This window comes from Aythya fuligula, chromosome 7 (assembly GCF_009819795.1).
Source record: "Aythya fuligula isolate bAytFul2 chromosome 7, bAytFul2.pri, whole genome shotgun sequence".
Classification (NCBI taxonomy): domain Eukaryota; kingdom Metazoa; phylum Chordata; class Aves; order Anseriformes; family Anatidae; genus Aythya; species Aythya fuligula.
The window spans coordinates 24,661,526-24,676,363 of record NC_045565.1 but is presented as its reverse complement, the minus strand read 5'-3'; the positions used below and the strand labels follow the sequence as shown (position 1 = coordinate 24,676,363).

General features: G+C 41.8%; 2 protein-coding genes across 4 annotated transcripts; one reads left to right on the top strand and one right to left on the bottom strand.

Annotated features, from left to right (window-relative positions):
• The first annotated feature begins 68 nt into the window (after positions 1-68).
• On the top strand, positions 69-4,415 carry ATP5MD (ATP synthase membrane subunit DAPIT). 3 transcript variants are annotated; one of them, XM_032191151.1, is made up of 5 exons: positions 71-94; positions 691-727; positions 1,728-1,825; positions 1,918-2,013; positions 2,908-4,415. In XM_032191151.1, exons 3-4 carry the CDS (start codon positions 1,739-1,741, stop codon positions 2,008-2,010), a joined length of 180 nt encoding a protein of 59 aa, XP_032047042.1. In that variant the 5' UTR covers positions 71-94; positions 691-727; positions 1,728-1,738; the 3' UTR covers positions 2,011-2,013; positions 2,908-4,415. The 3 variants fall into 3 exon arrangements, with proteins under 3 accessions (XP_032047041.1, XP_032047042.1, XP_032047043.1); XM_032191150.1 differs by lacking the exon at positions 691-727 and having other exon boundaries at positions 69-94; XM_032191152.1 differs by lacking the exon at positions 71-94 and having other exon boundaries at positions 691-731.
• Positions 4,416-4,449: 34 nt separating this feature from the next.
• On the bottom strand, positions 4,450-14,803 carry TAF5 (TATA-box binding protein associated factor 5). The gene is made up of 11 exons (XM_032191149.1): positions 14,259-14,803; positions 12,821-13,058; positions 11,406-11,721; positions 10,581-10,744; positions 9,981-10,116; positions 9,345-9,465; positions 8,245-8,374; positions 7,362-7,526; positions 6,771-6,948; positions 6,445-6,622; positions 4,450-6,112 (listed from the first exon to the last, which is right to left on the bottom strand). Exons 1-11 carry the CDS (start codon positions 14,794-14,796, stop codon positions 5,895-5,897), a joined length of 2,382 nt encoding a protein of 793 aa, XP_032047040.1. The 5' UTR covers positions 14,797-14,803; the 3' UTR covers positions 4,450-5,894.
• Positions 14,804-14,838: the final 35 nt, after the last annotated feature.

Sequence of the window (14,838 nt, the reverse complement as noted above, 5' to 3'; positions counted from 1 at the left end):
TTCAGCCCGGCGCCGGAAGCGGGGAGAGGGGCAGGAAGCCGCCGCCATTTTGTGGGAGGGCGCTGAGGAAGGGCAGAGCGCGGCGGCGGCCCAGGTAGCGGGGCGGCCGCGGGGTGAGGGGGGGGCTCGGTGAAGGGCGGCGGGCGGGGGTCGCTGCCTCCTTGTGCTGGCTTCGTGATGCTTGGAGGGATTGCGGCTGGGTGAGGTGCTCGGCCTCGGGTGGTCCGTGAGGTGCCCGCGACCTTCGGCCGCCGTGGTGGTGGCTTCCCGATGCCGGGAGCGTTCCCCCGGTCAGCCGCGCTCCTCTGAGGCTGCCAAGCGGGGCCGGCTCCGTGAGGGGTCGGTGGGGGCCGGGCTGTCCCCGTCAAGGGCACCGGGCTGTTCCCAAAGGCCGGGCTGTGCTGTGGGGGCCGCGCTCTGAGCCGCCCTGGGAAGGGCACGGTGGTTTTTGCAGGGTTCCGAGTCGGTTTGGCTTAAAAAAATAGGTGGTTTTGGCTTTCCGAGTCATCCACTGCGAATATTTCAGATTAAGAGGCTGTTTCTGTGAGTTTTCTTTGCTGTTTTGTAATTAACCGAGCTGCAGGCAAGCATACCTGATTATACAGCAGGGATGTTGGATCAGGTTGGCATAAGGAGTGTGTTAATGAACACAGAGCCAGCTGCAGCAGTTTTTTTGTCTCCCTCTTTTAGCAGGGTACTGGTGGCGACAGCATCTCTGCATAATCAGGCAGGTAACCCTGTGGCATGTGTGCTTCCTTTGAGCTGAGTTAGAAAGTAAACAATAAACATTTGTCCTAATTATAAATCTTCCTTAAGCATACAAAAAGCATACCCTTAAAAAATCATTACCCTCTAAACGTTGAAAAGAATACTATTTTTTTGTCATAAGGATGATCAAATACTGGAACAGATTCCCCAGGGTATTTGTGGAGGCTCTGTCTCCAGAGATGCTCAAAACCTAACTGGGAAGTTCACAAGCAACCTGCTGTAGCTGACCCTTTGAGCAGGTTGGGGTTGGGTTTTGGCATCTCCAGAGGTGCCAGCCTCAACCATTCACTGATTCTGCAAGTATGCCACTGTATGCACGCCAGGCTTGTGTGTTGATTGACTTCTTAAAGTAGGTCTGAAACTTTCATCTAGATGCAGACAAAAGGCAAAGGTATGCCCTCATGTATTTAATGGTTTTGCTGCACCTGTGAAAGTACTTCTGAGGTTTTGTAGTTGGCTTAATTGGCTTGCTGATATAGCTGAAAGCTAAGTAAAAAATACATCTATTTTTTAGCCAGATCTACGAATAAAGGGGTAGGCAAATAAGACACAATAGAAATGTGCAGCTGGGAGTAGGGCAAATTTTATTGTTGAAACACTTGTACTCTAATACAGCATGACAGTTGCAACACTGCATTTTGAATCTCAAAATGGAGCAGTGGTCTAGCATGAATCACGTCACCAAGCTTTTGGATATGAATGAACTCTGAAAATCTGAAGTGTTCTCCCATTTGGAGCTCCTTGTCTGCTTTTGTGCCATCTATACTGTACTTTAAGATACAGTGTTCACAATGCACCTGCTCCTTGTGTATGTCCAGTGTGTTTGAAAGGCACATTGAAAGCAGATTCAATAGCTGCCAATGGAAGCGTTAAGCACAGTGTAGAGATCTGTTTGATTTTTGTATTGATCTTGTCCAACTGACCGTAAAACTTGCTAACTTTCCTATATTGCTTATTAGGACGAGCAACCATGGCTGGCCATGACTCGGGATCTCAACACCAGTTCACTGGATTTCAGAAGTACTTCAATTCCTATACCATGGTGGGCAGGAGGAATGTACGTATTGCATAAATTAACTTTTGTGGGCTGGTCTAATGGTGTTTTCTGAGTTTTAGATTGAAAGTAACCATAACTATTATGTTTTTCAGTACGTTATAGCGACATACACAGGCGTTGCAATGCTCATCTTATATTTCAAGCTTAGATCTAAAAAGAAGACTCCTGCTGTGGCAGATAAGTAAATGGTAAGTGGCAGATGTTCTTCCAGAGCCAAAATGGTTCAGTGCCAGCCCAGGAAGAAAGAGTAACAAAGGAGAAGTTGGTAGTAACAAACATCATTAGAGGGAGAAACACGGGCACGTGAACTTTTGTACTTACAGTTTTAAATCTCAGCTAAACTATAGCATCATTGTATTTTGGGGCATTCTAAATGAAGTAGGTTGTTATGGGGGTATACAGAAATTAAGGGTTATCAGTATTCTTTTTGTTCTTCTAACATGGCAAACAGGGTTAGGGACCTCACGCAGGGAGGAAGGGTAAGCGAGGAAGGAGGAAAGGATAGATGTTGTATCAGGTGTATCAGGGATTGCCTGCAAGTAGTAGGTGCCTCAGATTCTTACTTTTACTGTAAGAATGGGAATAACTGATGCTTTGTTGGATATGGAAATAATAAAGTAATACTTAAAGACTTAATTGTATTAGAGAATTCCAGGAAGAGACCAATGCATTCTGTTAAAACCTCTCTTTGAACAGAGTAAAGGAGCACTATACAATGAAACTATATATACCTTGCAAACCTGGTTAGGCAAGGACAATATGAAAGTTTTTGAGCTTGTTCTTACATAGCAACAACCAAGTGTTTCAAAAGTCTGTAGTCTACTTTCAGATACATATCCACTGAAATGGCATTTGGGGAAAAAAAACAATGAGTTGTCCTCATAGGCTGCAAACAGGGCAGAAAGCAATAAGCTTCTGGTTATTCTCACTGCTGTATGTAAAAGGGGCATCAGCCGTTTCTTTGTGTATGTGTTGAAATTTGCCTGCTCTTATGGAAAAGTGTTTGGGCTTGGGAAAGGGGTGATGCTCAGTTAGCAAGCCTTGCATGGCGGTACTATGTCTGACCTCTTTTCTCTTGGCAGGTTGCTGGCACGTCTGAACCTTCGTTCTGTTTCAATGTAATGGAAGCTGATGTCCTATTCTGGCTAATAAAATATAAACAATTACTTTATTGAAAATATGAAATGGTAAAATGAAGCGGAAATGTACTTTTTTTTTTTCCTCTATCAGAAATAGTTATTTGTAGTGGAGGCGGAATACCTGATTCCTTTAGTGACTATTTTAACACTTTTGCTGTTATAACACATCCCAAAATGAGCACCTGGTAGTCTTAGTCTTACACTTGGTAGTCTTAGGAATGACCTCAGCATCATGACCATATCACCAAGCACAGAGCTTACAGATGAGCAGAGCATCTCTGTGCGGTAGGTGGAACACATGGTCTGCAGATTCTTGCTTGTCCCAGTTGCTTCCATTTTTTGTGTTCCCACCTAGTGGCTTACATGAAAACCATTGTTTTTCCAATAATGTTAATACAGTGCAAAATAGCAGAATGGCTTCTGCCTCTGTTGCCCGTGTTTTACGTAGAGCCTTTTTGAGTGAAAACCTCGCAACATAGACTGATCCAATCCTAGTATATATGTTTTTTTTCCTTAAAGTGTATAAATGGGATTTGATGGCATGGAGGTGTTACCCCTATGTATTCACAAATAGTAACTTAAGTAGTTCAGTACTACTTTTTTTCCTGTACGTGGTATCTTAATGAGATTTTCCTGCCAGTTAGATATATACACCCCTTTTACCCTGTCTTTCTATCCCGCAATATTCAGTAAAATTCAGTTCTTTAGTTTTCACACTAGTGCTGACATGAATGTGATTATGCAGCACCATGCCACTTGGAAGGCTGCCAGCAGCGGGGGTTGAACCTAGGACTTTTGATTCTCAAGCATGCTGCAGATACAATTCCTAAATGTAGGGCAACATGAGATAGGCACAGTTGCTTGGAAAAAAAGAGAACGTAATTCAGAGATACTGCACAAGGTTCTTGTGCTCTCCCACTCTCATTAGTGTATTCTTAATGAATCTTTATAGGTGCTGGCCCACCCTTCTGAATAAAGTCTAGTGCCCTAATAGGAATAAATCTGTCTTATGTGTACACCAACTGCCTCTGCTCTATACAGCTTTCCTGATTGGTGGTGGTAACTGTAATACACGTAATTAGCTAGAATGTATCATCTGCCACTTGAACTAAATTTACATTGAACAGTTGGTCATCAACTACAGCACTTCTGAACTACTTTCTCTCAGGACAGTACTAACACGTATAAGCAGCCTTCTTGCTTCCATTGCAACCATCAGGGGAATAAAAGTATCTTCTCAGAACATACAGTGTACTGACACAAGCTGTGTGGTTTTAGTATTTATTATACTATCAAAAGTATAAAACTGTACAAAATACAAAGGCAGAATGTGGCAGTGTTTTCTTTAAGCTGTCAAATCTGTACATGCTTTCAGGTAACTTGCTTGATTCACCGTAATTAAATCCAACGGGTTGTATTGGGTGCTAGGAAATTTTGAGGTACCATCCCGCCAAAAAAAAAAAAAAAAAAAAAAAAAAACACCACACCTCAATAATTTAGTTTTAAAGAAAATACTTTGTCTTTTAAAGAAAACTTCCAGGTGAATTTCCTAATGAATTTTACACCCTTTATCTTGACGTTTAATGCCTCTAATGCACCTTTACTCCAAGGGTTAGAGTCAGAGAAAGGATGATAAGAGGTAGTTCTCCATTTATGTTACCTTAGAAATGTCAAATCTTGTTTTTCACATTTTCAGTAGAGACTCAGCCATTATACAAGGGTCCATTCCCTTATTGTAAGTAAAAGGGAACACAAAACGTATTTCCTGGTATAGAGCTTGTAAGATTAACAACAAAAAAAGGAGGGGAAGGGCTTTCTTTTGGTAGTGATGTTCCTGTTCAAAGACCCAAGAAGTTCTATCTCCCAGTGCTTTGCATGTTTTACTTTTCCTTAGAAACAAAACTCTCAGCTTTACTGGTTGTCCAGCAAGACTTACTGGGGTGTTTTTTTGGGTGGAAAGTAGCAGCAGCTGAACTAGCCTTTCAGAGCTGATAATCACACTTAGAACTGGTTACACTGCTTGCTCTGCAATGTTTCGATGCCTTGTCCACTAGTTTTACAGTTTGAAATACTAAACCATATGGAGAAAGGATGCAGGTTTTTGAAGCTCTTTGAGATCTAATATGACAGGAATCATTGCCCTGTTGTTAAAAGCAGGCAAACCATTTTGGCTGTTAACAATCCCTTCTCCCCACCCCCCCTCCAATGTGCTCACACTGTATTTCTGGTTGCTCATCACACAGCAGAAGCAAGCTACCTGTGAAAACAGAATAACAAGATCTGCATTTCTGATACCTCAGAGAAGCACAGGAGTTTGAAATCTTTTCAGGACTTGGTACTTGGATGCATAAAATCCATATGTAACTTCTCCACAGTTCCCCACAAGCTTCTGCCTGTTGGGCCTATTTTTTTCAATGCCCTATTTGTTGCTGTGATACTCTCACTAAACCTGTTGCCCAGCCCAGGCTATAGTGAATTAAACTACATTCTTTTCTGAATAGCTTTTACCTGTGCTTGAGACTGATTAAACATTTGCCAACCGTAAGTTAAGTGCTTTAAAAAAAAATCATTTGAGAACACATACCAAGGCTGTTAACTTCCCAAAAGTTTCAGCAGAGCTCAATACCATCTCTGAGAGGAGACAGCCATTTTCATATACATACATACATATATTTTTTTTTTATCAAAAGCACCATGAAACAATTCCTTCCTTTAAAGCCACAATGATGTCCTGTCAATCTCCAGCATTTTCAAACTGTGGATAAATATGAAAGCAGAACTCAGAAGATGCTGCTTGAGTTAGTTTACATAGTTTTGTTTTTCCTGCAACAGACGGGTGAGGTCCACCTGTATAAGACATTCCTCCTTGTCTCACATCCTGAGGTCGCTACTGCAACAACTTGGCACAGCCAGTCTTACAGCTTCTGCATTTACTGTGAACTGTAGGCTCCTGCAGCTAGTAGCAAGTTTCTGCGGGTAAAATGAAGGTGTACAACTGGGGTTGATTTGGTCATGTATGTACCTAGTAATAAGTCCTGTGAGTTTTCAGGCAAGTTTATATGTCCAGTGGCGGTAGTAAAGTCATCAGTTTCTAAATCTTCAAATGCTTTCACGGCATCCCACAGCCGAACTGTGTTATCCATTGAACCTTTAAAAAAAAAAAAAAAAAAAAAAAAAGTCTTTTATGTACATAAAAAAGTTACAAGACAGCAAGTCAGTACAACAGGAAAACAAGCAGCTCAAAAAGCAGGTTTACTCAAAACCGAATACTTAATGCCCTCAACCAAGGAAAACATGCTCTCATCCAAGGAAACAGTTGTAACAAGCCTTGATCATAGTGAATGCACGTTATAGTTCTCACAACTGCAGCCTTGGTCCAGCCACTTCTTGTCTGCCTTAGAGTTATTTCTGACTCCAGTTTCGTCCCCCTACACTGCACACAAACTCAACCTTCACTCTCATCTAATTTGGTAATTTTACCTGATGCTAAGATTTCCCCATCTCTACTGAATCGAAGCGCATAGATAGTGTCAGTGTGCCCTTTCAATTCTCCAACCATCAAGCCATGTCCAATATCCCACAGCAGAACTCTGCCATCTGTCGCTCCAGTAGCCAGGAATCGTCCATTAGGAGAAAATGCCAACGAATGAATTGGTCCCTAAAACAGACATTAGAGGGGAGGAGAGCCAAATTAGTTAAGCCTCATCATTTTCAGCCAGTCAAGCTGTATTCATTCCGAATGCTACTCATCAGAATCCCACCACAGAAATAAAGTCACTTCCACACAATGAGCGATGTGCCTTTACCTTATGTCCAGTGAATATTCTTACACAATTCCCATTTAGAACATCCCAGAGCCGTACAGTCCTGTCTGCTGAGCCAGTGGCAATGTAGTTAGAGTTGGGATGAAATCGGGTACATGTGACATCAGCAAGATGGCCAGCAAATATTCGTAAAGGCTGGTAGTGATCTGTTGCCCACAATCTGAAAAAGAAATGCTTTATTAATACAGAGAGCCATAATAACATTTAGAATCTATTGCACAATGATGAACAAAAGGATGTAATTAAGCAGTGGTTTCTTACTGAGCAGTTTACTGAATTAGCAGGATCTGTTCTGGAAAAGTACACTTTTCAGAAGGGAGAAATAAGGCATATTCTGTCATGGTTAGTTAACAATGAGAGAATATTTGTAACAGCCAAATAAGAGGACATTATTTCTGACGTGTGTTGACTAGGAAAAAAATACATTAAAACATTCATTTAGCTTCTTAATTCACATGAAATAAATTTTACTTCTTTTTATAGGTTAAGCTGGAGTATATCAGCTAATCACTTTCAGGGTTAATTCACCACAAAACTGACCCTGACAAGTAAAGAACTCATCTAGTTTCTTACCGAGCCACTCTGTCATGTCCCCCTGACACAAAGTAATACCCATAAGGCGAGAACTGTGTATCCCATACTGGATAATTGTGTCCTTTATATCCCACCAGACACGTGAACGTTTGGAGACTCCACAATCTGACTGTGCCATCCTCTGAACAGGACAACAGATAGTTCCTGTAACAAAACAAAGTATAGAATGTTGCATGTGAAACTTACAGACTGTATAAACATTGCATAAACTCTGTAAGAACTCTATGATAAGAAAAGCTGGGCACTGGGCAGCTGCTTTTAAGCGTGTCACACATAACTGAGCATTTTGGTGAGGTAAACAACAGTAAACAATTCAAGAAGAATCTGGCCCTAGACCCTTATACCCAAAAGAGAGACATTTGAATGTTGATGACTAATTCTGATGATATGGCAATAAAGGGAAGGGAAAGCTAGTCTTTGCTCAGGAACTCAATTTATGTAAAGAGGAAAAAAAAAAAAAAAGCAGTAAACTGTTACAATATTACTTTAAAAAATCTTAATATAATTCATGATATAACTAAATGGCAAGGTTCCCTGAAAGAAAATTCATACCATGTTCACCTTTTCAATTCATAACTACAGATTCTATATTCACATTCCACACAAAGTTTACTTCTCAACTCTGGTTTTGTGATGGCTGTCTCATGTAGCCACTTGCACAGGAGCTATATTTTGGACATTTAAACTTCCTCTATACTGTCCAGACTCTCATAATTACATAATGTTCTTTAATCTCTTATTTTAAAGAATATAAGAGAATTGCTTTAACCTGGAGAAAGCCGGATTAAGAAGCGTTTGCATCTCAGAGCATACAATTAAGACTCAAGCCAAGTAAGCTAGTTAGCTTGTAAACTTATTTTACCTATCAGGACTGAAGCTGGTGCCATAGACAGGTCCACTGTGACCATACAAAATCTTCAACTCACTGGCTGTTTTCTCATCCATAATCCTCTCCAGGACATCGTCTGATTCTTTGTCGATTAGACTGAGGTCTGCAATATTTCAAAGTTCTCATATAATAAATGCCAGAAGTTCAAAGACAAATGCCATGAAAACAAATATTTTCTCTAAAAGAGGCAAGTACATCGTGAACAGGACAAAGCACTTTGGATTTGCTAATTTTGAAATACACAATGGCATTTACAACACTTTTACTGTTGTAAAAGGTGAAAATAACGTTTTACACAAGTAATCACTCTCTCAAGTCTTCACTAAGAGTGAAACTAATCCTAATGGGTGCTGTTTTTCATACATACAGTGTTCAGCCTTGAGACACACTTCATGAGATGCCATATTTTTGTGTCTTTTCCCAGAAAGTTAATATACTACAAACACGCTTTTCAAGCAGTTTTGACAGCTGCACACCACAAAAACTTAAAACAACTTTCAGTCTGTAGGCTACCTTTTGCTGAACATCACAAACACATCTCAATTAAATACCAAGACTAAGAACCGTTCCCTTGGTATCTAGCTTCTAACACAACAGACGGCAACATACAGAGCAGAATTAAAGCAGCCTGGTTTTCACAAATTTGCCTAGGTGTTGCGGTACAGGATATTTTCCTTCATCCTTCTCAAAGTCCCACACTTTAACTTTCTCCAGGGTACCTCTATTTTCTTCCCTAGATCCCCTGAACCCAACTGTCTCTTACACCCTATAGTTACCACCCAGTCAAGAGCAAGATGGCTATTTCCACACTATTTACGGCTAGTTCAAACTCTGTGCTGACCACCTAGCAGCAGGTGTACACAACCAGATTTCTCATACCTTTAAAAATATATACATTTCTAATGGCAATACATAAGATGCAATCACACATCTGTGCACATACTGTTTCTTCGAAGTGACAACATCCAACTGCTGAAAGCAACTCTCCTGACACAGATATCTTTCTCTGTTCACAGAAAACACAGGCATCACAAACAATACATGCTCATTTCAAGTGTTTTGGTTTTAATTACCTGCTGCAGCTTTCACACTACGTAGCTTTTTTGGAGTCACAGACCACACTCTTACTGTAGAGTCAGCAAAGCCTCCTACAATCATGCTAGAGTCATCTGTAATATCCACTGCAGTTAGACCCTATACACAAAATAGCCGTTTATGTTGTTTGTATCCTTCAAAATGCATTTCAAATATTAATAAATCATAAATACTAATAAAAAAATAACTAGTTAATTTCAAAAATAAGAAAAGAGATTACTCTGGGATAAATTGGACAAAAATATACATGTATTTGAAATAAACAGATAAAAAATCTTGCACCAAAATCTTGCACCATGAAGGCATATAAGCGAAGCACAGTTAATGCTGACAAAGCTGTACTTCTTTCCAGTATTTTGGTGCAAAATATCTACTGTATTCTGTGGAATACACTTAGGACCACATAGGAAAAGTGGAAAAAGAACTATGGCAATATCAGAGCAAATCCGAGGAATGTGGAAATGAAATCATTTATTAAACTACGTTAAACTTTCCAATGCTTATTCCAAATATTCTGATAAGCCCTGTCAACTCTGTTAAGTCTTCTTTCTTAATAAAGGTGTTTATCATTTTGATTCCCTCTTTCATTTTACCCAACGTCTTCTTTTACCAACCTGGTAAGCATTAAGGAATGTGTAGAAGCAGATGGAGGGCAGGCACTCTGGGCCAAGACGCACACGTCTGGCAGCTTCCTTCACATTCATTACTTTATCCAGTTTGTCAGAGTCTTTCAGTTCAGGCAGAGGAATTCTACAAGCACACATTTTTACGAACTAAAAGCACCTTCCAGATTGTCAGTTTAAACAGAGAAAGAAGAACCTTCCCATGCAACCCTATACTTCAATACTCAAATAGAAAAAAAAAATAATTTGGAAAAATAAAAGACTACGTAAAAGATTATCTGATGAGAAAAAGAGGTAATAACTTTACAAATTCCAGACAGGCAGCGGAACAAGGTAAGTAATGAGTATGACCTGAAAAGATTAGCAGGTAATCAAATAAAATTTTATCAAGGAAAATCTAGATCGACGTGAAGGGCAAAGGCAGAGGGTTTTATGCTAAGCTTTCCATAACCTCCCTTAGAAATCTTATGGCTAAAGCTGGCTACAGCTGAAATGGCCAAAGAGCTAAAAACGTCATGTAACCAGCGATGCAGACTTGGCATGACAAGACTGGATTTAACAAGACTTCTCTACACATCATTCCCTTGGTACCTGTTTTGGGGAGGAGCATTAGGGTCTTGTTTTTTACTTTTTGATCCTACACTATCTTTTTTAGGTTTTTTCTTCTTTGGTTTTCCTTCCTCGTTTTCTCCTTCTTCATCTTCATCATCCAAAGGCACATCAAACTCTGGTTCTTTCAGTAAGCCAAAGAACACCTGCAAGCCAATAAGATAGGTATGATGCAAAACCGTAACTGCTGTTCTTACTGAAAACTGATTTTTGAAATGGAAACTCTTTAATGTTACAGTCAAACAACAGAGCTGCCCCTTTAAAACTGGTACGTCTAATACTACTGCATACACTACTGTTAGCCTGGAACAAGTGTAGTGCATGTTCTACTGTTTTACCAAACAACTGATCTGGAGAACTCTAAATTCTCCCCTTACCTCCCATAAAGCAAAGTCCTTACAGCTCATATATTTTGTCAAGTACTGTGACATTACACTATCAAGATCTGCTTGAACAGTCCTTGCAGTAACAACTGGCAGTAAGAATTACTGCTGTTGTACAAGAGGAAGCCAAAGACACAGGTGTCCACGTTAAAACTACAGAGTGATTCAGGAGTTTAAGTCCAGGTCAGCGAACAGAATACAAAGTTGTCTCTCACTGGGATTCAGCAGTTTCTTCTACATGACACATTTTGATCGCTCTACTGGGGCCAACAGCTATTTGTACAGTTATTTTCCTTTTTTCTGTTCATGTTGTCTTTTAAGATCTCAAGTGAGAATAGTCAGTCTAGACTAAGTAAGGTGTCTTCCTGAAAAACTACTCCAGAACCGTTCCAATAATAAAAGCACAACAATCTTTCCCTCCTACCTTTGCTTTATTTGCCTCTCGTTTTGCCTCCCCAGCCAAGCTTCCAACCATGGCATCTATCTGTTGTTTACTTCGAGGCATTCCATCAAAGATATCAATGTAGAGATGTTCCTGAACAATGTTCCAGATCTGATTGTTCTGCTTTTCCTGCAGATGCCTCTTCAAGAGTTGGTAAGAGTCCCGGGAAATACGCAGCACAAACTTGCTCGTTCGGAAATCCAGCATGGTCTCGTTACCTTTCATATGTTCTTTTTTAGTTAAACTAGATAATACCCGGAGGTCATCCTGGTAATAACACTCCTGATCCCCATGAAATCTACAGAAAAACAAAAAAAAACACATGATAGGAGATGATGTTCTTGTAATAAGTCTTGTAAGCGCACATTTATTTATATCACTTTAACATAAAACATGTAAGTACCACTTGGACGCTACTAACTATATATGGGATTATTTTTCTAATAAAATCAATTTAATCCAGGGGGGGAATAGATCAGTGACTTAAACTGCATACAGCAAAAGTATTCAACAGGAGAATCACAGTGAAATGTATATGCACAAAGGGTTGCCTGAAGTAAATAGTTACACTAACATGTTTATTTACGTAAATGAAACCCAAATTTGTGGTATCATGAAGTAGAAGGCATCTCTTATGTAAGACTACCTGGATGCGCTTAGAGTTGATTCATTATATAAATATGTACATTTACCACTGAGTATGTTTCTCACTCTCCACTCACGTTATCTAACAGCTGCCATTTATCTAGAGAAAACGAGCTTTCCATTTTTATTCAAATCATGTTATAAAATACAACAGGAAACAGCTATTTGCAGAACTCTTTTTGCTGACTGTACTTGGGGAAGAAAAAGTTACCCTTTTGAGTTGAAGTATTTCATAATCAGTCTGAACCCAGAAAGCAGACCGAACTTAAGTTTCTCCTCAAGCGATAAAGAAATGAAACATAGTAAAAGCACAGAAAACGGTAATTAGCTATAAATTAATTCTTTTAATCCTATTAGAAGAATTTCAATGTAGGTACTATGACATCAGCAAACATAAGATACATTGCTTTGTCATCTCAGTGCAATTTTACACTGCTAGAAAATGAGCCCACAATCTCTCCCTAAAGTAGCATCTTCTCCTCGTTGATACCTTGAAACCAGGTGCCCACCAACATAAAGACTGTTCAAAATCTGCATGGGTAGAGTTCAAATGTAGTTTGCACAACTTTCTGACACGGGAGGTTGGGAAAGGATTAAGAACAATTACAGTAATCCACAGAATCATTAGGTCAGGTTTCAAATCCCTTCAGCATTACAGAATAATGCGTACATAAACACACACACCTTAAGCTCAGACTTAATAAAAGAAGCGAACACCAAATAACACACATCAACAAATGAAAATAAGTTACCTTTCAAAAAAAGACTTTGCCTCACTCTCGTGCTGATTGTAGACCAACTCCAAGTACATGTGCACAAAGAGAGGATAAAACAGCTGAGACAATTCAGCTCGATGACAGTCCAGCGAGCACTCAATGAAGTTTTTCAATCCACTGTAATATTCCTCGTACAGCGTGGGGTCCCCCTGCTGATTGTAGGCGGATAATACTGCGCTCACATCTGGCTGATCTTCCACAACACCTCCTCCAACTGCAAAAGCATTTAACAACAGCTTGTAAGACCACCTGACAGAGCTAGCAAATATACAGAGGCTGACAACAATTCTGCCAAGGTGAGGCACTCAAGCAAAACTGAACATTAAGTTCAGCTGTACATTGAAATGATACAATTGAAAGGACAGCAGTAGGTTAACTACACTCCATCAGCCTATTCTCCAAGCACCCTTTACCATTTTCTGTGTTTTCTCTGCTAATAGTTGCTTATAAGGTATTTAACGTAGTGCCTAATTCATCTAAGCTAAGTGGAAAGATGCCACCATCATCACCAGAACCCACTATCTTTACAGCTAAGGCTAGGAACTGTCAAATGAGGAGCTGAACCTTTCCAAGCCTGTAAAATACATCCACTATAACTGTTTTGTTTCTAGTAACCAAACAAATGGAGTTTGTCAAGTGAACAAGAACACAACAGAACCATTACAGGGCGATGATTTTTTGTCACTTGCTAATGCTCCATAGCAGTCATTAAACACGTTCATTGCTTTGTTCTGTGTTAAAGAAAAAAATACAGTTGACTTCATACTATACACTTACTTGAACTCAGATACATAAGTTCCCAAAACACTTTTGATATTATACAAAGCTGCCCTAAGAAACACCTTGACTAAAAGTACTTAGACCCAAATTATCTGTAGGACATTTCAAACAGCTGGCAACCCTGTATATAAGAAATGTTTAAAGCCTCCTCTATAATTATCTTATGGCTCTTTCTGTAAAATGCAGCCTGTACGTCAGGACTCTGGTCTTATCCCTGCAGCCACATCCTGGACCATCACCTTGAACTACAAAGGAAACGTTTATCCTCTTGCAATGCTGTTAGCTAACAGGACACACAGACAACGGGAAGCATCCTTTCCTTTGACAGTGCTCCGTGCTCCCTGTAAGCAAGAGATCCCCTACCCTTGGTCCCTTCCTCCAGGAGGAACACCCTGAGAGATCCCAGTCTCTTCCCAAGTTGTGTGGGGGACTGATGGACCCAGGGCTGCCCACCGACGATGAAGCCTAACCCCCGGGAAATGCCACCCTAGGGGATGCACAGCCTGACCCCTCTCCTTGCACCCTAGAATAAAGAAGAGTCCCGGAGCTTGCAGGAAGCGAGGGCACCCCCAAATTCCCAAGGGGCCCCTGCAGACTGCGGCAGCACCTCCCGCATCCCCCCCTCGGGCCTCACCTTTCCCCGGCGGCACGGTGGCCGCTGCCGCCACCCCGGGGCTGGCAGAAGCGACGGTGGCGACGCTGCCTCCTACGGAGATGGCGGCGGCGGCGGTGACCCGGTTGAGCAGCGCCTCGCTGCCGCCCACATCCCCCTCGCCTCCGGCCGTTCCCAAAAGCCCGGCTCCGGCGGGGCTGAGGGCAGCGGCTCCCAAGTCGTCGCCGAGCAGGCGAGCTTCCCGGCGGAGGATCTCCTCGGACTCACGGAGGTTGCTCCTCCGCAGGAACTGCAGCACGGCCACCAGCGTCTGCCGGTCCAGCGCCGCGGGGGAAGCGGCCGGGCCCGGTGCCGCTGCCTTAGCGGCGGCGGCCGCCGCCTCCCCGCCGTTCCCCGCCGGCTCCCCCTCAGCCGCCGGAGCCGGAGGAGCGGCCGGGGCTGTGGCGGAGGAGGCGGCGGCGGCCGGGGGAGCGGCGGCGGGGGGCTGCGGCGGCGTCCCCGCCTCAGGGTCGGGCTTCCCCGCCGCCACCTCCGGCGGCTCCTCAGCTACCGCCGCCATCTTGCATCGCCCCCCATTCGCCGCCGGCAAAGCGCGGACGCT

What these genes read in the sequence shown, in the direction of transcription:
- ATP5MD (XM_032191150.1), top strand. Translation starts at nt 1,739, where the DNA reads ATGGCTGGCCATGACTCGGGATCTCAACACCAGTTCACTGGATTTCAG. An exon ending in CCATGGTGGGCAGGAGGAAT is followed by an intron (nt 1,826 to 1,917) that starts GTACGTATTGCA and finishes TATGTTTTTCAG; the next exon opens with TACGTTATAGCGACATACAC.
- TAF5 (XM_032191149.1), bottom strand. Translation starts at nt 14,796, where the DNA reads ATGGCGGCGGTAGCTGAGGAGCCGCCGGAGGTGGCGGCGGGGAAGCCC. An exon ending in GCAAAGTCTTTTTTTGAAAG is followed by an intron (nt 11,722 to 12,820) that starts GTAACTTATTTT and finishes GTTTTTCTGTAG; the next exon opens with ATTTCATGGGGATCAGGAGT. An exon ending in GAATATTCACTGGACATAAG is followed by an intron (nt 6,623 to 6,770) that starts GTAAAGGCACAT and finishes TGTCTGTTTTAG; the next exon opens with GGACCAATTCATTCGTTGGC.